This window comes from Vespa velutina, chromosome 4 (genome assembly GCF_912470025.1).
Source record: "Vespa velutina chromosome 4, iVesVel2.1, whole genome shotgun sequence".
Classification (NCBI taxonomy): domain Eukaryota; kingdom Metazoa; phylum Arthropoda; class Insecta; order Hymenoptera; family Vespidae; genus Vespa; species Vespa velutina.
The window spans coordinates 6,971,835-6,993,727 of record NC_062191.1 but is presented as its reverse complement, the minus strand read 5'-3'; the positions used below and the strand labels follow the sequence as shown (position 1 = coordinate 6,993,727).

The 21,893-nt window shown below is 31.3% G+C and overlaps 1 protein-coding gene across 7 annotated transcripts in view; it reads right to left on the bottom strand.

The window, feature by feature from the left end:
- LOC124948348 (neurotrimin-like) overlaps positions 1–21,893 on the bottom strand; it is a 126,332-nt gene that overhangs the window by 100,552 nt on the left and 3,887 nt on the right. For 3 of the 7 annotated variants that reach the window (XM_047491827.1, XM_047491830.1, XM_047491834.1), the window contains exon 2: positions 13,295–13,398. The exons of the other annotated variants lie outside the window; for them this stretch is intronic. In XM_047491827.1, the coding sequence (XP_047347783.1) occupies positions 13,295–13,355 (61 nt within the window). In that variant the 5' untranslated portion in view covers positions 13,356–13,398. The remainder of the gene's footprint in view (positions 1–13,294; positions 13,399–21,893) is intronic. 7 annotated transcript variants of the gene reach the window in all.

Genomic DNA, 21,893 nt, shown 5'->3' with positions numbered 1-21,893 from the left:
GTTTTTTCTTCCTTTCCTCACGAAACAGAGTAAGAAATAAAACAAAAATAGAAAGAAGCAATCATGTAATCTCTTATTTCTTTCTTTTTACTCTAGAGATAATAAACATATCTCTTGATATATTCCGATTAATCTTTAACTTTCTCTTTCTCTATCTTTTTTAATTCTCGTCCATACTCATTACATTCCACATTCATGCTCGTATCATTAAACTATAGGTATATCGTTTAATAAGAAATAAAATCTAATTTGTATTTTATATTTAATATGTCCTTATCTATATGGAAATAAGAAATCTTTAGATTCAAAATAATAAAATTTAATGACACACTTTTAATGATAAAGCTGCTTAATTCTATTATATAGGTATCATTTATTCGTTATCTATATTGATTGTTCTCTATTAAAAAAAAAAAAAAAATGTTCTTTGATAAAAAAAGAGGTACAAGAGAGAACAATGGGCAAGAAACGATCGTAGATATTTTCCGAGCAAAAGCAAATCGTAACTGAGTTCGTGGGTCCACAACGATCTCATTGGTAGGGATAGAACGTAGCTGGAAACACGAAAGCATTCGAGATTAGTTTCAGCAACGCTACGATCACTCGATAAAACCTCGAATTCGAATCGGTCTCGAAAACGTTCCTTTTACAAGCTCTATCCCTTTATTCATTAGCAATGGTACGTGGAATAACTTATGAATCATTTTTTGTGAAAATCATTAAATAATAGTTCTTTTAAATAGCATAAACATCAGCGACAAATATCAGTATCAGTTTTAAGTTTTCAAAAGAATTTTGCTTATTCCTTGGAATATTAATTTATGTGTTCAACATTTTCTTACGTTATAGTAAAAACATAAAATAAGAAAAATTTCTTGTTGCTTTCATTAAATAGACCAATGAAAATTTCTTTCTTCAACGCATACGAGAGTTCTATTCGCAAATTAAATTTTATCAAGATAGATCATCGTCAACAATGATACTAAGAATGGTGCAATAATTTACCATTCCCGTAAATTATTGCACCATTCTGCAGAAAATTCTTCCTTTCTGTCGATTATATCATCACGTGCGCATTGTAACTGATAGTCAAAGTAATAGACGATGAATGACTATTGAATCTCTAATATAATTTGCCTCGTCTTTTGCTAATTATTCTAGATGGGAGCTTCATCCAATTAGATTCTCCAATGATCAATAACTATCCTTTCCAATTAAACGTTTTGATACCTGTTACGGTTGAATCATGGAAATCGTCGAACATCGATTTCTTCGATTTTTTTTATCCTTTGATTCTTATTACTGTATCATAAATATATTTAATAACAAAAATTGTAACACGAAAGAAACAACAATGTCAGAGATATTTTACTATACAAAGAAATAGAAAATTCTTTTCCTTTGAAATAAATTTGACTCTACAATTTTATGCTTCACAAAATTCTCTTTTATGAAAGAATAAAATTGGCCTATTTCAAGTAATATATACATCCTATCGCGATATTCTCGCAGATATTCCGTTTTATCGCCGGTGCCGAGTATGAAAATTGAAACAGGTCAACTATGTCAATAAATAGAAAATGCTGACAAAGTGTTGGAGCATCGAACTCATTGTCGACGAGACATTCTCTTTCTTTTTCTCTTTTCGCCAAGACAGGTTTCCAGTATTTATATAGACGAACACCATCCACGTGTAAAATTCTAACCGCCATGGGATGATTATGCGAGCAAGAAAAAGAAAAAAAAATGTATTTTTTTTTCTTGTTCCTACATTACGCTATTTATCTATTTTTCAAGAAATTTTATAACAATGTGTCAATGTGCTATTTCAAGTAATATACGATACAAAAATCAATTTTTTCATTTTACTTACTAGAACGAACATGTTTAATAATAATGACATAAATAAAACGTATTTCTCTATTACACTGAATTAATAGATTTGATAAAATATGTTTATGATAAAACATGAAAAGTTTATTAATTACTAAAAATTTATAATAAATTTAAACGACATTGAGATTTTATTATTATACGAGCAATTTTAAACCGACTGTTTTAATAAGAAAAATATTTAATATCAAACATTTTTTACTCCCTTTCGGAAGTCTTTTTTATGAGTAACAATTTTTAATGAATGATTTATATAGGGTAATCGCGAGAGATAAATCACTCTGCATAAAGGAAAAGTGAAAAAAAAAATGTATAAGATTGTTATAACGGTAAAAAGTTATATACGTGCTTATGTACTCGATAAGCGTGCTCGATAAGTGGATTTCAATCTCCATTTTATGAACAATCGTGACAAAGCTTTTCTCTTCCTAAAGTGAATGTCCTCTTTAAAGGTTCTCGATTGGCAATATTTATTGAACTTTTGGTTAAAGCTCTGCTATTTTATTAATATAAAAAAGAATGGTGGAGCTTCGAACATTATATAAATAAAATCGAAATATGATATTCTAAAGAAACATTATGCTTGTAGAAATGTATATGAAATATAATCAATTTTTCGCTGTCATGTTGTTGCTTCTATATAGAACTCATAATGTTAAATATGTTCTTTAAATTTGAAAACAAAACTCACATTTCAATAAAACCGGTTATATGATAAAATTATGTAAAAGAAAAAGAAGGATACAAAGAAAACATTATTAGTCGCAATGTCTTTGTTTTGCAATTTTGCTGATGTATCGATTCATAAATTACGATATCCTCTCGACCTGTATCGTCATTGAATTTTTTAATAATCCAAACGTGGTTATCGATTAAATCAATACACATTCGTTTCTTCGACATACATATGTATAGCCATGGCTACACTATTGGTTTTCGCGTAATGAATTAATGTAAATTACACATGCCAGACGCGTTTGTGGTTCGCACCCTTCCGTGAAATATTTACCTCGTGTATATAACGAAAATGACAATAAACGATCGTGCATCGGGCTACTAGATGATTCGAAAAGATCGACTGGCAATTGCATCACGATCTATCGTGTTAAATGAGATTAAACTTTCGCACGATAGATTTATTTAACGCAATCGAGTGACGTTTATTCGCGAATAACGTACCATGCCATTATCACCGTATCATATTATCGTAGCATGAAACATAGTAAAGCGTTGTCAAAGGCGAGAAGCTAGTCAAAGGTTTTATGATCCTCGACCGGAATAAAAAAGGGACGCAAGAATGAAGAAAAATAAGCTAGTACAAATAGATATAAAAGAAAGTAGTGCATGTGCATTAAGTAAATCAAATAGTAAATCTCTAAAGATAACTTTAAAATTTATTTAATAAAGTAACTTCCAGCATTCTAACCATTATCGCTAATGAATTTTATGAATCTCAGCAAAAAAATTGTTCATGATATAAAATGTATTACTTACAAATAATTATATATAAAGGTAACAATATTAACTATACCACAAGGTAACTATTAAAAGTAACAATATTGACTATACTACAAGATAACTATTAAATGTAACTAATATTTGACCGATTAAAAGGAATTATTTAAGAAGTTATAATATTGCTATTCTTTATATTAAACAGCTATTTTCAAAATGTTATTCGACGCAAGCATCAGTAAGACGCACGTAGTAGCGATAAATAAAGCTTTCGCTGAGAATGCTCATAGGAATGCTGCACTCACTACGAAGATAGAACAATAGACGTAATCTCGATGCGGGTCCCGTTGGATCGGCTAGCGTTATAGCGTTTCGAGGACGTACACGACAAGTGCGTTCAAAGTGATCCTCTCGCCAAGCGAATACTTCGACACGGCAGTTGCCAGTCCTAGAGAGTCGTGGATGGAGCGTAAGGGAAAGGGGATGAAGGAGAGTATGGGAGTGGCACCGAAGAGAATTTCCCATTTCCCGAAACGACAATCGACGCCGATGGAGAACTCCGTTCGCCTCGCTACGCGTCATTGCGCATATACCCGTCTTTTTCACTCGGAACGCTACTCCTGTTTCTCTTTCTATTACCATTTTCTTCTAAAGTTCTACTCTTTGATATATTGCAACAGTTCATTGCGAAAGTTTGTTGTAATCTGACAATCATAAAACAATTCAATTAATTCCAGATCTACTTTCAATATGTTGATCGTGTTGAATGAGAAATTATTTAATCAGACAATCATAATCTTATATTTTATAGTTTTTATTTATAAGAATACTCGATGGTAACAAGATTCCCCAGAACAAAATCATTTACTTTTTACAAAGCCGACTTACATTATTACAGATCTATCAGAATATATAATATTTTTTGATTTTATATTTTCAAATGTTCAAATTTATGTCTTTGTACAGTTAATTTTAATAAAGATTATTTATTACTCTTATTCGAAGCTTTTTCATATAGTCAACATACAATAATCGATACGAGACATATTGTTCTTTGCTATCTCTCTTATTTAAATATATTTTAATATTGTAATTAAGAGTTTTATTTTATACATCTATTCAGCGTACATAAAGATTCATTAAACCTGATATGGACTGGCTTTTGGTGAAACATCTTCTCGCTCTTTTAAGCCTGATTTTTAAAAATACGCGAGCGTTATACAGCCGGCCTTTATACACAGACACATACTCTATTAAATCTATATTATCTTTTATGACGATACGTTCCAAGAGATAAATTTGATAGAGGACGATAATATTTTCTACCTCGATAATAGCGGCGCTTCTACGTCGGCCTTTTATCTCATCTACTGTCTCCTTTGCACCCTCTGGAGATTGCTTAATTAAAAAAAGAACATTAAATGATTTATACTCATTGTCGGATTAAACAATTTATAATACAATTATATGATCAAATTGATTTATTTATATTTTATTTTCGAAAGCTACGATTAAAAATGTCTAAAAGTTCAATAAAAATACAAGCGACTCTTCTGAAGGTTTATTAGCAATTCAAATAATTTTTAAACGGTATATTGATCATGGAATCATTTCCCAACCTTATATAATATTATATATATATATCTATATACGTAAAGCGTTTCATCTATATTATTATACATGAATTAAATGTATGAACGGAAAAATAATCCGGGTCAAAGCTATCGTCATCTATCTGTCCATAACACGTAGGTAGAGAAGACGAGTAGATGCGATGAAACCGCAACGGAATTCCCGATACGAGACTGCGACCGATCGCGAGAGGGTGAGGTTATGATAACGCGGACTTGAGTTTTACGACGACCTTTCAATAGCAGAGACATTGTCGATTCAAATTGTGTACCGCGTTTACGAGCTATTTTAACACGGCCTCATTCCGCATACTTCCATCATCTTTCTTTTTCATTATATTTCTCTCTCTCTTTCTCTCTCTCCTCTCTCTCCTCTCTCTCCTCTCTCTCTCTCTCTCTCTCTCTCTTTCACTTTCTTTGTAATTGTTATGCAAGAAAAACTAACCAAAAGATAGAAAGAAAACGATCTGCTTTTAACGACAGGACAGAAAAACAGAGTAAATCTAATCGTAGGATACTTTGATGTTTCTACAGAAAAGATTGCATATTTGCACCGTAGCACACAGTTGCGAATTTTTTCTCGATTATTGTTAGTATGATTTTATGTCTTTTTCATCGAGTATTTCAGAAAGAAAGAAAAAAGAAAAGACAGAGAAAAAGAGAAAGAGAAATGAAGAGTTACGAAATGACGTCAAAGAAAACTTGCTGGACTTGAACGAATCTTTCCTACCGTTTGAATTACTTGTGGGAGTTAAAACGATACGACTGGACGGACAAGGATCGTTGCTTCTGATAATAAGATTTTTTCTTATCTCCTTGAGCTTTCAAGGAACTTACTTTAAAATATAGATTCCATTTCATCTTTTATCCATGCATAAAGAGGCGCCGTAAGCCGTGGTCGTAATGACGAAAACACGTTTAGAATGTACGAATATTCCTGAAAATTGATTATAAATTAATGTTCAATTAACATAATATATTGTGTATGATCATCAAAGCTCGAAGAATAAAATATTTCCATATATCTATATGTTTATATGTTTGCGACCGTTTGATCATTGCTTTGGTCAGCCATGCATGATATACAAATAATGTAATCCATGTTTAAATTAAGTACACGCCTGGCTAACAAATAATAGCAATATTAATTGGTAGCTCGACTAGTAGAATTCGCGGTATACGCGCATAACGTTCTAATTAATAACGAAGAGAATGCAGGGAATATCGCGGCAGCATCTCTTGGTGTGGACGATAAAACGCGCCGCGCTTCATTTAACATAAGCGCGGAAGGTTTAACGGAGAATTTCCCTGGGCTGGGAGAAGAAAATTAGTTGCCGCTAAGACAATTAGATATACACAAATAAACGACGGATACGCTAAGCCAGAAAAAAATGTCTCATCCGCATCCTGAATAAAATTAGCTACGTCTCCTAGTAGATTGATATTCATTCTCGAAGAGAGAAGAACGCTCTAGAATTTTATTAAAACTCGAAGCAATTTAAGTACCTTAAGTCAAAGGATCACGATGATCTTTTTTTGAGATGCATTCATTTCTTCCTTTTTCTTTTTCATTTTAAATAATGCCAGTCCAATCCCAAGACTTTCCAAGTTTATAATCGCGACAAAATCGTAACAGCGTAAGTACTCACCCGAATTTTTATCGAACGTAAGTACACGTAAGTCTTGATATTGTCTGGTTCACATTGGTTTTTGAGGTCCGATCTCGAATGTACGTTTCTCTGATTAGCATCCCTCTTTTAATACCGATTCGAGCGTGGACTTGAACAAGGTCGACATCTGAAACGTCCCATTAAGCATACTTGTATCAATGAAAAATATTTACTTTCGAATCGTAATAAATTATTCAACATTAAAATTATCATTGACTATCGCCTTTTTTATTTGAACTTCGAATTCAAAAATCGAGCTTGATCGGTTATACGTAATCCTTCGTAAGGTTTAATAAACGAGAATTTTACTCAAATCGTTTTCGTTACGTGTACCTTTAAGATCGTTGAAATAGAATACAATTTTGATTGGAATGACTTTAAAAGGATTCTAGAAGTGAAAGAGCTAAAAATAGAAAGAAATAAAGATGAATATCTTAGAGATCACGTTAAAATTATACATTTACCTTCTCCCACTTCGTTGAACAACAAAACTCCTTGGATCTCGATCCCTTCTCTGAGTTTTGAATTATTTCAATAGGAATCAGCATAAATTTTAAGATAGACTTCAACGCAACGCTGAACCATCAGGTATATTATTAATTGAGATTCATACGATTAAATAAACAAGATTTAATACTAATTTTATTTTCTTGATTTTGTACATATCGTATGAATATTAAATTTGATATATTAAGTCCAACTTTTTTTTTTCCTAGGTACCAATAATCAGAGAGCACTTCATCTAAAAAATTTACTTCTTATTAAATTTTACGAAGAGCTTGGGACAGTATAAAGAAGAAATAGATGTCTCTTTTTGCGACACGAATCTCCAGAGAGAAATAACTTTTCCGGTTAGAATTTCTAACACAACTATAAAAATAAGTAATATCTCACCAATACTATTAGCGACGGTCGTTGAATTAAAGAAATTCCGCATAGTTGTATAAAATTCGACATTAAATGTTAAAAAAGATAAAATAATTTGATGTACTCGCGGATAAAAGAACGATGAATTTGTTAAATAAAATATCTAGAATATGAGAATGAATAAATTGCAAAGCATATTATGACAATATGAAGTTACAAATAAATAATATCAAATTATAATATAAGATTGAACATTGTATTCATGACGATGGTATAGATGGATACAAACATGAAAAGTCACTCACCTAAATTCGTCTGGTACAGTGCAAAGTGTCAATTGGAAGAACTATAAAGAGTAAGTCTAAGAGCCATAAGCGTACTACTGTGTGTCTAATATTGAGTAAAGAGACATTAAGAAGCATTATATAGATGTTCATATTATATTATTTAAAAAAATAGAAACCTAAGTGATCGTGAACAGCCCTGAGATTCATAATAATCCATTAAAGTGCTCGACATAACTTTTAATAATAAAACAAATGCATCTGTTTGAGGTCACGACATTAACAGATTACAGGACTTTCCTACATATGATATAATACAAATATAATTTAATAGGACAAAAAATATTCTTTCATAATTTATAGTGGACGTATTTATTCTACGTGAAAACATTTAAAAATATATCTTTTTAACAAAGCAGTTTATTGATTTTACCAACTTTTTTATAAAGTTTTTCTTTTTTATTTTTTATTTTTTATTTTTTATTTTTTGTGTTTTATTTTTTGTTTTTTGTTTTTTTTTTTTTTTTTTTATTGATATAATATATTCTTTCTATTTAAATTATTCATTCGTATAAAGTCCTACAAATATTTGCAAAGTATTCTTTCGTGAAAAATAGCAGAAGAATTTTATATCTCGCTGTCATAAGTCAATCCTCTGGAAAATAAATGACAAATTCTCGACTATCACAATTTCTTTGAAAAATGAAATGAACTCGTGAAATGTCTCTTCTGGCATGTTAGCTCGATAAAGTTAAACTTGCTTACTAGAATACATATACTTTATCATGGTAAAGTCATCGTTGAAGTATGCTGATTTTTCGTAGAAAATATTCTCATGACATCGACCAATATCAATCGATTTAGTAATATTTTTATAACATATCATGGATGGTCGCTTTGCTCGAAATTCAATATCAACAATATTTTAATAAATAATAACTTGAATTGGAAAAAAAAAATATAATTCTTATCTATATTTTTTTTTTTTAACGAAAATCAATCAATATCGATTAATGTTTTATTTACTATCAAGATGTGTCACTATTTTATTGCATTTTTTAATACATATATTAGAAATTCATTGAGAAAAATTACATTTAAAAAATTTGTATTGAGATAAATGGTAAATGGTTTAATTCAGTTCTTTTGTCAAAAGCTTCTCCTGTCAATAGAGTTTCAAGTTTTAATAAAAAAGACTCCCAATAAATTTTAATTTTATTTAAAAAAACCAGATAGCTACGTTAGTGTACAGTTTGAGGATTCTAGTTAAAACTTTTGTCACTCCATGGTCAGATCCTTTATTTTAAATCTTTATTCTTTCTCAAAATGAAACTCCATGACATTAATTCGTCAATTACATATTTGTTTTTTTTATACAACGGCAATAAAGTAATGGATTCTTAATCGTCATCATGATATTATAATATTTGTGACTCTTGAAATAATTCGATAACATTTTAGAATATAGTTTTAGTCTTTCGCTATTTTAAAATTATTTAGAATAACAAACATCTCTATTAGATATGAGACTTCGATCTTCTTAGAAGCGATCCAAAGTAGGTTTAACTCTAATATATATGTCTAATAATAAGGATCAAGTTAAAATCAACTAAACATGTTCATGACGTTGACGTAATCATTTAAAGAAAAATTGGAAATAAAGTAATAATAATTTTTTATCAAAAATTCATATATCACGATTATAAAATTAAAAGATGTAAGCCGATCATTCTTAGAAATGTCCCATCCTTTCGTAATTAGATTTGTCGAAGTACAATAACGTTATCGATCGTCGGCGATTCCTCGAGAAATTCGATTTGCGGATGGGCTGGCCACCATGGAGTACCATGTTATTGAACTAATTGCTTTAGGATCACCGTGTAGCAGGTGGTGCACATGTTATGCATGTTCCGAAATTTACGATGTCCAATTATCTAAAACACTGTTGCGCCCTACTACCAGCCACTTGATTGAATGCATGTGATAGAAATTGCAGTTAGCGTTGATGCCAGCAGTGAATATAGCGCGTTTCGTAAACAACTTTCCGTCGCAGTCCGCCAGCTTCCACTCTCGAAATTGCACTCGCGAGGGAGTCGTACGTCATTGATCGCGAGTACCTTGCAATTTTATAAACTCTGTAGCTTATCGTAACTTCAACTTATGGTTTCCATTTATTCGTCTATTGCTTATAAGTGTTAATGTTAAAATGTTTTCTTTTTTTAATGGCACTGTAATGTTGAGTCTATGAAATAATATTTATAAAAAAAAAAAAAAAATAATAGGAATGAAATTTTTAACTACATTTGAGAACGATTATATTTCATAAAATCATTAAATTCTTATATACAATACAATCCCAAATCTTAAATTTGATCACAACTCCTGTTATCGAGTGACGTTTAATAGCCACTGAACAACATGCTAATAACTTAACGTTTCATAAATGTTGTCCTTGGAATTATACGAATGTTATTTATAATTATTAATTAAATATCTCGGTATCACTAGTCAGTAATACTTAACAGCACAATGAATTATTATTTTTAACGCAATTGTCGAGAAACTCAAACTTCATTGAAATTGTCGATACTATATTTATCTACTTTTATATTTGAGTAAAGTTCGTAAAAAAAAAAAAAAATTAATAAAAAGTAACCGTTCATTTTATCGATCATATGCTACTCCATCGGTTTTATTTCTTATTCTTATACAATCTACGAACTGCTAGTGAAATATCCTGTAATCGACAAAAAAGAATCAATAAAAAAGTAAATCAAATGAGTTCGTTTGCCGAATGGAAGATTTCAAAATAACGAAGAGAGCCAGACATTCTAACTCTTCTATTACAATGAATGTCGATTGCGTGCTCTTTCCCAGTATTCTCTGCTTTCCATCGAAAATGATCCTCATGAATCGTCGGAGTTTCTGCGAAACTTTTCCTTCGATATTCATTTTCCTCGATCTTCTGTCTACCTTCCAATGGTGATAATGTTAAAAAGCATTTTTGATCTATTTAATTAGAACGATAGAAATTGAAGTTTTACTACATAGAAGATACTTTTTTATTCTTTAGAAAAGCTACACAAATCGCGATATAATATTTAATAAGTATATAGACTTCAAATTATTTTTTGCTCAAAAATAAAAAGAAAAGAAAAATTCTCAATAGATTTTTATAAAATGAACTTTTCATGGTTTTATCATATTTAACAAATAATTAAAGTATATTAATAAAATATCTTATAAAACTATTTTTGATTCTAAGGATCTTGCTCTTTTCTTGTATTACTTTTGTATATTTATAACTAAATGAATATTTAAGGAATAGTATTAGTTCAACCAAAAGTTTAACACTTTAGCCTACATTTTCATATTATTTAATAATATGTATAAAGAGTGCTATTCTCTTCGATAAATCATCGTTATAATATACATAAGTATATATTAGATTTTCTCCAGACTACGAACAAATAATTAAGTTTCTTGGAACCCGTTTACTCGATAAACTTGTATGATATATCTATGTGTAATACTAAAACTCAACACTCAAAAGATGAGAGGAGGTTGATATAGAACATCATACCAAGATACTCATATATTTCTTTAAAACCAGATAAATAATAATGTTCGTACAATATACTCGTATACCTATTGAATCGTAAAATGAACATAACTGTTTCAAAAAAAATCTGTAAAAAATAATCTATAAATCCAATCTAATAGCTATAAAAATATGTTATCGAATGTCGAAAAAATGTAAAACAGATGATTTCTGGATAAAAAAAAAGTTAAATTTAATTATTTATATGCATCATTTTCTCATAAACGTAGCACGATTTTGGTTTACCAGAGAGAACCAGTAATGAGCACTTACGAAAATTAGTGTACCCTCATTTCTGCAAACGCTCTTTCGCGAAAGGATAAAGGAAACGAGAAGTCCTTAGTAGCGCTCCATCCTTTGATCTGCACTAAAATCTGTTCCGTGTCGTATCTCGTACTTTCGGTTGCATTCGAGGAGATAAGAAACGAAGGATTTTGTCGCGCCAACTAGAAAAAGGGATTCACCGTATATATTCGTACAACGAATGTGTATTCTTGACTTTAGGGGACAAGCGAACGACCCCTCTGGGAATTGCCCTTTCGTTCTTTCCTAGAATCAAGCCTAATTTCATCCGAAAATATGCATTGCGATGAGACCTTCATTCGCAATATTTGTTTTTGAAGAAATCGTCCGATTTTAATTCTCCGAAGAATCTCGAAATTTAATTATTTTTCAGAGGTTTGATTAGATAATGAGTATAATCTCTTGCTCTCTACTCTTTCTCTCTCTCTCTCCCTCTCTCTCTTTTTCTCGATTAAAATATTTAAAAAAAATTAGTCTTTAAAAGTCGTTAGATCGTAGTAATTATTACAATGTTCCATTTGTAGACTTCCAACCAAAGTAGACTTCCGTATGGAATCACCATCACAAAAAACGTTAACCCGTTATAATTTTTGATAAAAATGAAATTTTTCAATTCTGTTTGAAGTATATCTACGAACCGTTATGTAATGTCATGACTAAATGTCATGACGTAATGTTATGTATATTTATGTGTGTAAAATATTTTTGACTATATTAACTTGATTTAATAGAATGTAATATAATCTTGTACATAGTTTTTTTTAGTATTGTGGTGGAAATTATTACCTAAAATTACACACTTGTTGTTTAAAAATTTTGAAAATGACGTCCATTTATTTAAAAACGCTTTTATGGTAAAAATGAACAAAATGGCTGAACCAATTTTATGGAAATTTTACAAATAACATTTGTAAAATATGAATATGTGTGTTGTACATGTTAAACAAACTGACAGATTATTTTCAGAATGACATCTGCTTTATTATAAACATTTTAATATCAAAATACAAAATAAAGTATTTATGGTTACGCATAAAAACGAATCGAATACAGAGAGCTAATAAAACGAACAGAAACTGTTATCATGCATGATGACCATCATAATAACAAAACTATATGGATCATATTTATCGCGAAAAATTGAAGCGATCCAGGGATCAGATTGAAGGAAGAGTTATATTCAAAAACTAATTATGATTTATGATATAGTAGTTAGTTTTATAATATAATTTTCCTATTTAATTATCCATATAAATTATTTAGTTAAGAAAAAAAAAAAAGATTAGAAGCTTAAAATATTGGTACTACTAACACGAGTAAATGAAACGAAAGCCGGTGATGCAATTACATATGAACAGAAAAACTTAAAAAAAAAATCTACTTGTTATTCAATATTAATTCAGTAACAAAAATCAAAAAGAACTTAGGAACGTAGTCGTAAGAATTAAAAAGAAATCTGTCACTCTTCTTCCGCTAATGTTACAATGAGCTGACAGTTATTGAATAACGAAGGCGAGTAAAGAAATTCGTGGAGTTATAATAAATGGATGAAGATATCATTAAATAATAAAAAACGAGGTTCATGCTTACTTGGACACGGTGACGTCGCCAGCAGTTCGAGACCAATTCGAATTTCCAAACTGTTCCACATCGTCGAAGCTTCCACAGCCACACGCACGCTACTTGATAAGAAGCTTCGAAGTGGAAAAAGAAAAAGACAGAGAAGGAAAGAAAATAAAGAAGTTAGAGGCTATTGGCTAGGGGACGCCACGCTAGTTCGATCCTCTCATTGTATTTCTTGGCCAAGCGTGACGCCATCATAGCGATCGGCTTAAGGAAGAAACATTCTTTCTCTCTTTCTCTTCCCCCCTCTCTCTCTCTCTCTCTCTCTCTTTCTCTATCCCTTTCTCTTCCTCTTTCTCTTTCCTTCCTCCGCGAGACATATTTTCCACGATAAGAAAAGTAAAAGCATCTGACTCTAATCGTTCGTAAGAAAACGGAAACACGAAGAAGGACGAATAAAACGGCACGCTCGATCAAACGAAAAAGAACTTTCCGTATCGTCGTCCAGACTCTACAAAGGAGTAAGGACGCAAAAGAGATAGAAAAAGGATGCCGTTCGACTATTCGAGATTTCTTTCTCTCTTTCTCTCTTCAAAGACTTTGTCGAGAAATATAAACAAAAAAAGGAGCAATCCTTCTCACTGGATACATTTTTATTCGATACTGTTTCTCACGATATTACGAACATAAAGTATTGAAAAGTGCTTACTTATGAGGTACGTGGATCTTTCTGTTGAGATAAAAATGAATGAGAAAAAGAAAAAAAAAACTGAATTTAAGGGAGAAAAATAAAGAAAGAAAGAGTAAATGTATTATCCAACAGAATCGTGTACGAATTTATTTGACTAGAGTACATACCATGCAGGTATAAAAGCAGTGGAGGTATGACTTTAAGGGAGACATTTAATTAATAATTATAAAAAGAGTCTCATCCAACAATGTCGTAACTGTGTAGAAACGGGTATTTTAAGTCAAAGAAAAACGAACTGAAGAATTCCGTTCTCTTTCCGTTACAGATATTTCTTTCTACATTCTATGCATATTTCCAACGTACAAATCTTTCGTCTTCCATAAAGTCAAAGGAAAATACCTCGTTATCGCTCGCTTGCTCACGTATTCTATTCTCTATTCTGCTCTTTTTCTTTTATTTTTACTTCTAAACAGACAACGTTAAATGCTCATATATCTATTGCATATATATATATATATATATATATATTATAACATTTGATATTCAGATATTAATAATTTTTCAATTGATTCCCAAAATTGATACATTGTTCCTTTTTTTTTTTTAAATTAAATTATTTCTTAAATTAATTATGTCATGATTGAGATAAGAGTGAAGAGACTAATTACATAATTTAATTCCATTACAATGAGAGAAATGATCGATAGTAAGAAATAATGCAAAAAAGAACAAATGTGTGCAAATAGTATGTAACTTATCTATAATAATGATGTAATTAATCTATAATAATGTATATATATAAAAAAGTAATGAAGATTGGTGATCGCTAATTTTATTTTCTGAATATTTTGATTAGCATTATTCTTTTAAGATTCATTCAATAATTAACTCCTTCGTGAATTAGTGATAAAGTTAATTATTCAATCGCTGAAACGAATTATATAAAACAAAAGTTCAATATTTAAAATAGGTCAATTTTAAACGAGCATTTATTAATCGGACAAAAAATAAAATTTTTTAAGTAATATTAATCGCAGTAAATTAGGAGAAAAGAACATAAAATAAAACTCAGGTAGCGAACTATATTAAATAATCTATCTTATTCGTCAAAAATTGATTTATTCAAAATGTAATCATTGATTTAATTTTATCGAATATCTAATCATTCTTTATTCCGAGTAAAATGAAATAGTCATTGGAAAATGTTTATTCGATAGTTTGATTTTCAAAATAAATTAGATAATAAATTAATCTATCTGAAAATCGAATAAATTATTTAAAATAAGAACTCTATGAAATTATTCAAATTAGCTTAATTTAATTTCCGTAAAAGGTATGGAAGAAGTATCGATAGGGATAAAAAGATAAATTGAAAGGAAAACATTAAATAATTTTCAAGGTATTTAGTAAATTCATTTAGAAATTTATCTTAATTAATCCGTTATTGTCGGACTTCATCGGGATATTCGTAGAACGAATTTGTCTACCTTCGATTGAATTACTTTACACGAACTAATCATTTTCAGGTCCACGAGCGTGCACCATGCGAATGAAATTACGCGTACACAAAACGTTTGATAGAGCTGCAGAGGGACTTGGAATTAGAGAATCTCACCGTGCTTTTGTTTAAAGCAACATAGATTGAAAAGATCGCGAATGGATATCTCGAAAACATGCGTCGGCCATCTTTTTCAATAAAGCTCACGAGAGGCCCAATTTCAACGGAGTCAGAGCGAAAACGATTCGACGTCATCGAGCTTTGCGTGTCCAGTACGTAGGATGCTTTTCTATACGAATCCCTTTTCACTATTCGCGCGAGCGATTTCCACTCGGTTATAACCTGCGAACGTATTTTCGTCCTATCGATTCGCAAGCTTGTTAGCTCGAGCGACGAACGTTACAACGGTTGTTCGAAAAGTACTATGAGCACCGTGATCATAAAGTGGAAGTCGTTAGAATACTTCAACGTGTTGTTTCAAACAATTGTTACGAGTTTGTTTCGAGATGCCAGCCGATGGTACTCGAATCACACGAGGTTCGCTTGCAGTTTTTATTTCGCACTTTAAAAAAACTCTTCTCCTCTGACCGACCTGATTCAACTTGAAAAAGTATTCCCACTCTTCGTTTCCGTTCCTGTAGCTATTCGTTATTGTTGTTCTTGCTATTTTTGTTGTGTTCGTTTTTTCCATTCGTTTTATATATGATAAAAATTGAAAGTTTTCGATAAGTCAAAAAGAGAAACTTTGTAAAACGAGAAGACCTTTCAGAGAAGAACGTCAAGTCGTCGTAATGTTGGAAAAGTAACGCGTCATTGTAGCTCGAAGGCATTGACAGTTTAGATTTTCGTAAGTGCCTTTGGTACTTGTCCTTGATGTTTTTCCGCTACATTCTTCTGTAATTTCTTTTTACTCATGTTTACCTCCTCGAGCTCTTCTCGCGCCTTTTCGCCTGCTTCTCCATGCTGAAAACGTTTCTTTTTCTTTACTTCTCGCTCTGCCCATCTTCCCCTCCTTTTCTTCTCTTCTCTTCTCTTCTCTTCTCTTCTCTTCTCTTCTCTTCTCTTCTCTTCTCTTCTCTTCTCTTCTCTTCTCTTACTATCACTCCCGTGAAACGTTCGATACGATCCATCTGAGTTTTCCTCTTTGAAACTTCTTCAGACGTTTTCAGCCTCCCAACCCACTCCAACTTCTTGACTGCTTCGATCTTCCTTCTTTTTTTAGACGTTCCAAGCTCGACGATGTCACTGGATGACCGAGCGTACTCCTTTCTGAAATTCGTACCTTTTGCATTTACCTCGAAAGAGAAGTTAAACGACTGGGCTCTCTTTCTATCTTTGAATCGTTTTACGAGCAAAGTAATTCATTCGCTGACAATCCGTTACATTACTCGTGACCCGAATTAGTATTTCAAAGAAAAAATAACTTCTCTCAAAGTTTCTTCTTCTAAATTGTAATTAGAAAATACCTTTTGTGCGAAAGACCATTTGTGCGTTGTAATGTTTACAAAAAATCCATATCAATAAAAAGCTAACAAAAGTCTTCGAATTTTATTTCATTCACAATTTTTTATTATTCAGAGTATTTATTATTTTCTATGCAATATTGTTATAGACAAAGAACATAAACATAAAGAGCATAAAACACAATTTACAAATATCTCGATAATATATCTTTTCATAAATTCCATCATCCTTTGTAAAATCGATCTAAAATAATTATACATATCAAATTATATAATCCACAAAATACATATGAAAGCATTGTTAGAAAATTCTCCCTTCATTTAACTGATACGGATAATGAGATATCGTATCTTCTCTCTTCTAAGATATTCGATTGTTTTCTGGAAAATACTCTTACTGTTGTACATAGATTTAACCATTGTCAAAGCGAAAAGAGAATAAGATAGAAAGAGAGGAGTAAGAAACATACGTTTATGCATCTATAAAGGTACAATAATCCTGAAGAACGAGCTGAAGCGGCGCATCTCTGATTGTCGCACGCTAATTAAATGGATTTCATAGAACAGGATGAACGAAAGCTCTTCCGTTCTCGAACGTTACTAACGAATCGCGTGTGCGCGAATATTCTCCACGTATTTGTGTGTTGCACAATCCTACTCGGGCTTAACAACCGACTCTAAAGCTGACCCGTCAACCGACACGGATACGTCGGACATGCATCGTTATACCTGTTGCAAAGTTTCCAATGGATAGCAGTTTGATGCACAGGACGACTACTTTGCCCCAGCTTCGCTTAATGGACGTTCTAAATTAAACTCCCATTTCGCATTATAAACTTATCGCCTCGGTAGTCCATATAATGGAAAACATTCCGAAGGAAACTTTGAAATCTCAACGTTACCTTCTTTTATCGGATATGTCCGACTGATTTTGTATTAGAGTAGCATGACGTATACGTATACCTGTACTTAATTTAAATACTAAATCTATCTTATAATCAATAATACATAAATGTGTATGTGTATATATATATATATATATATATATATATATATATATATATATATTTGATAAGAACAAATATTTATCCCATTCTATTCAATTACCATGTGTATAGTTCGCGATATGTTCGTGAGAGAATGCGAATATGTATGTCAGTTTTATATCGAGATGCCGCATGCAATTTAATTTGATGAATCTACGATAAAATTTATTTATTATATTAACTATATGTCATGTTTCAAATCAATCATTAATGGAAATTATGAATATTATCGTAAAACTTGTAACGATAGACAATAACTCAACACAACATGACTTTTATTCATTTCTTAATTCCACAATTCGTAATAACACGCCGTCTCCTCTTACTGATTGATATCTTTGTTATAATGAACTGTCACTGTAATAGGATACTGAAAACTTAATTCTAATCTACTCTCTCTCTCTCTCTCTCTCTCTCTCTCTCTCTCTCTCTCTCTCTCTCTCTCTCTCTCTGTCTCGCTCTCTTTAACGACACTATTAATTACCTCATATGGTCCTAGTGTAAACGACATTTGTCAAAACTAGATTATCAAATTAAATACTTCGAAATAACAAAAAAATCCGTGATAACTTATCATTGATATTAATTATTAATCGTCGTTAAAGGCAAAGATCAAACGAGTAGATAAAATATATTTATTGATTATCGGTATTCATATATTGTAGTATAAAAATATTAATATTAGCACAGCCAAACCACAGACAAAAAAAATGATTACAGATTTTTTGTTTTGCAATTATTTAAATCACAATAATTAAAAAACTATTATTGTTATAAAATGAAATAATCTAAATTAAGATTTCATTAAATCAGATCTTCTCAAAGAAATGCGATATAAATTTCATATTAAAGATCTGTAGAACATTAAATATTCATGGAAATTTATTTAAAACCGTTATGAAAAGATATTTGAAACTTTGTGTATGTAATAAAGGAAGATACAAAGCAAAAGGGAAATTCGCATGTTTATAATTGCAATGATAGACTATTATTTGATCTACCAAGTTAAGCGCATTGCAAGAATATTCTGAGAAACCTTTTGATATAGTATGAAACGACGATGTTTGGTAAATCTGACATTTCATGTTGCATGCTGATACATGTCATATACCTATACAATATCTTCTCTGAGTTCTAAGCAAATTCTCTAAGTATATAACGTGCCAATGTAGATATGTATTTGCTTGTTTACGTATTCCTGTTGTGTAGATTCTAAATCGAAGAGAACTAAATTATGAAAGTTGCCTGTTAACCAACGAAGAAGAGATCAGCAAGAAGCAATAATAATCATGTTTGACATCACCACGGTATATCTCCTTTCGAGAATCATAATTCTGTCATTCTTCTTAATCCATGAGTCACTTCAATCCATTTCCTTTCTTGGGAACAAACCCTCCGAATTGTTACCATTATCGTTCACTGTTCTCATTTCTCCTCTTCTAATTTTCTCTTCTGTCTTCTATTCTCGATTTTTCATCTCTTCCCTTCGCTTTCTTCCGTATTTTATACGAAAGCTCGCAGCGCGACGAAGCACGAATGCACAATGGACAACGGACTTTTGAAAATTAAAGGCATTTATATACAAAGGAATTTATGTAACTCGGTTTGTTCCGGCATGTTACGTATGTGGAAATAAATACGAGAAAGAAAGTTAGCCGAACTTACGCGCTTTGTCGTGGAAAAGAGAACTCGTTCGTACTTTTTTTTTTTTTTCATGGAGTAAAAAGGAAAAAAAAAGGGGAAGAAGAAGAGAGATAGAGAAAAAAAGAAGAGGTCAGTCAGTTTTAATCATTAATCGTAACTTTCCTAACTAAAAATGCTCGGTTTATTGTGTAGAAGTCATGAATATCAGTTAAGTCAGTAGCCAGAATAGATTCAGTCTAGAATGTTCCTTCGGTGCGACAATCGTTCCACGTTAGCATAGCGGAACACGCGGTATTTGCATTTGACAGCAAACCGAGGAGCCGGTGGTAGACGTGTTCGGGCTTAATCTGGGTCCAACTAAGAGGATTATCGTGAAAATGTTTCATCTGTGATTTCGCTCGTCGTTTCGCTAGCATCTCTATGCACGACCTTGTCAATGATAAAAATGATCTTTCAACTCGAAAATAGTTTCTATATAAAGGAAACTATTTTCATTTTTTGAATTACAAAATTGTATATATAATTATCTATTTACGTAAGTCCAACTAATAAATCTTTTTTTAAAATCATTTCCTTCATTTTATAATTCATTTCCTTGATTCCTTCTTAGATCATCTGTTTTTTAGAGCTTGCTATAATATACTAGAATAATCAACTACCAATATTCTGTAAAGTCACTCGAAAAGTTATAACGTCATTTAGTCGGTACATATGTATTCATATATCTATATGTACCTACCTACGTTTCTGAGACCAGAGAGAACCGTAGATTTTAATCATGCTCCGGTGCAATGTCCTTTGATGCATATGTTGTTAAAATTTCTCAATGCGATCTGTAAGATCTGCTACATTTATAATCCTTTGAAATCTCAGTTGGTTACCTTTACGTAGTTCTTATAAATCAGTTGTTACTATTTATTGATTTTCTATAATTATTAATGCTGTTGAGTGTCACGCCTGAAGATAGACATAGTTCTATACTTCATTAATGACGTAGTTCGTTAATGTTGCTTACTTTGCTACGTACATCTATATACAAATGTACGTGTCTATCGTAGGAACAAAATTTCTTACCAATAGATATAACTCGAAACTAAATTATCGACGAAGTATGAAATATTAACTATCTTTCGGCATTATATTATATTAAATAGTCATATAAATAATTACGAAAACAAATATTATTTTTCCGATACATTAACTTGTTCCGTAATTAATTATCACGGATAAGTGAAAACATGAATTACATATTCCTTATAGGTTCATTAATTTGGAAATTTTCATAAAAATCAAAAAAAAAAAAAAAAAAAAAAAAAAAAAAAGTCATTTTGTGTCTGTTTCTTGTTAGCATTGAATCACATGTGTATTAAATCAATAGTCTTCTCTTCTCACGAGTTGAGCGTATTCGTTTTTTATATGCGGTGATCGTAGGCAAAAATGAATACGAACCACAGCAAAACATCGTTAACAACAAGCTCCGTCAGTATAGTGACGAAATAAATGTTAAATAAAATTATTCAATCTGATTTTTACACATCCCAGAATGTTGACGAAAGAGTGAGAGTGAGAGGGAGAGAGAGATAGAGGATGCAAGAGGAACCGTAACAAATATTCTCTCGTACCAAATCTGCATACTAAATATTCGTTACAATTTCATATTCGGTATGCGCACCCATATACCGATTGCGCGTACCAATTTTTTTTCGACAATTTCGCTCTCGCTAGCATTTATTCGGGCGCGGAATATAATCGCGTACGTTCTTCGACTTCAGCACGTACGGGCTGAAAATTGTTCACAGAATGCTACGTTCTTCTTCTCATTGAATTTCTCCTTTTGCTATTTCTAATATGAAGTTTCCCTTGAAACGAGAACAATAAAATGTGAAATCCCTCGTAATCACTTCTTCTTCTTAATTTGAAGATTATAATTATAAATCCAAAAGTTTATTAATAATACTTCATTCCAATTGATCATAAGTATTTTTGAATCCCAATTAGAATGAAGTTCTTTCAATAAGAAAGTACAGCCTTTCGCTTAATTAATACATTTACTTTTCGAGTCAATGCGTATTCGAATATTTATACGATTAAAATTAACCTTTCAAATGCCATAAGCGTGTTAACACGCTTTGCTTTGCCGGGAGCGTATTGCTTCCTATACAGAAAGCACATTTATACGTTCTACTTTGAACTTGAAAAGCGATAAGTATAAAGTGGCTCTTTGTGTAAAACCATATTTCGAAACATATAATACAAAAGAAGATTTAATTACTGCTTTCATATA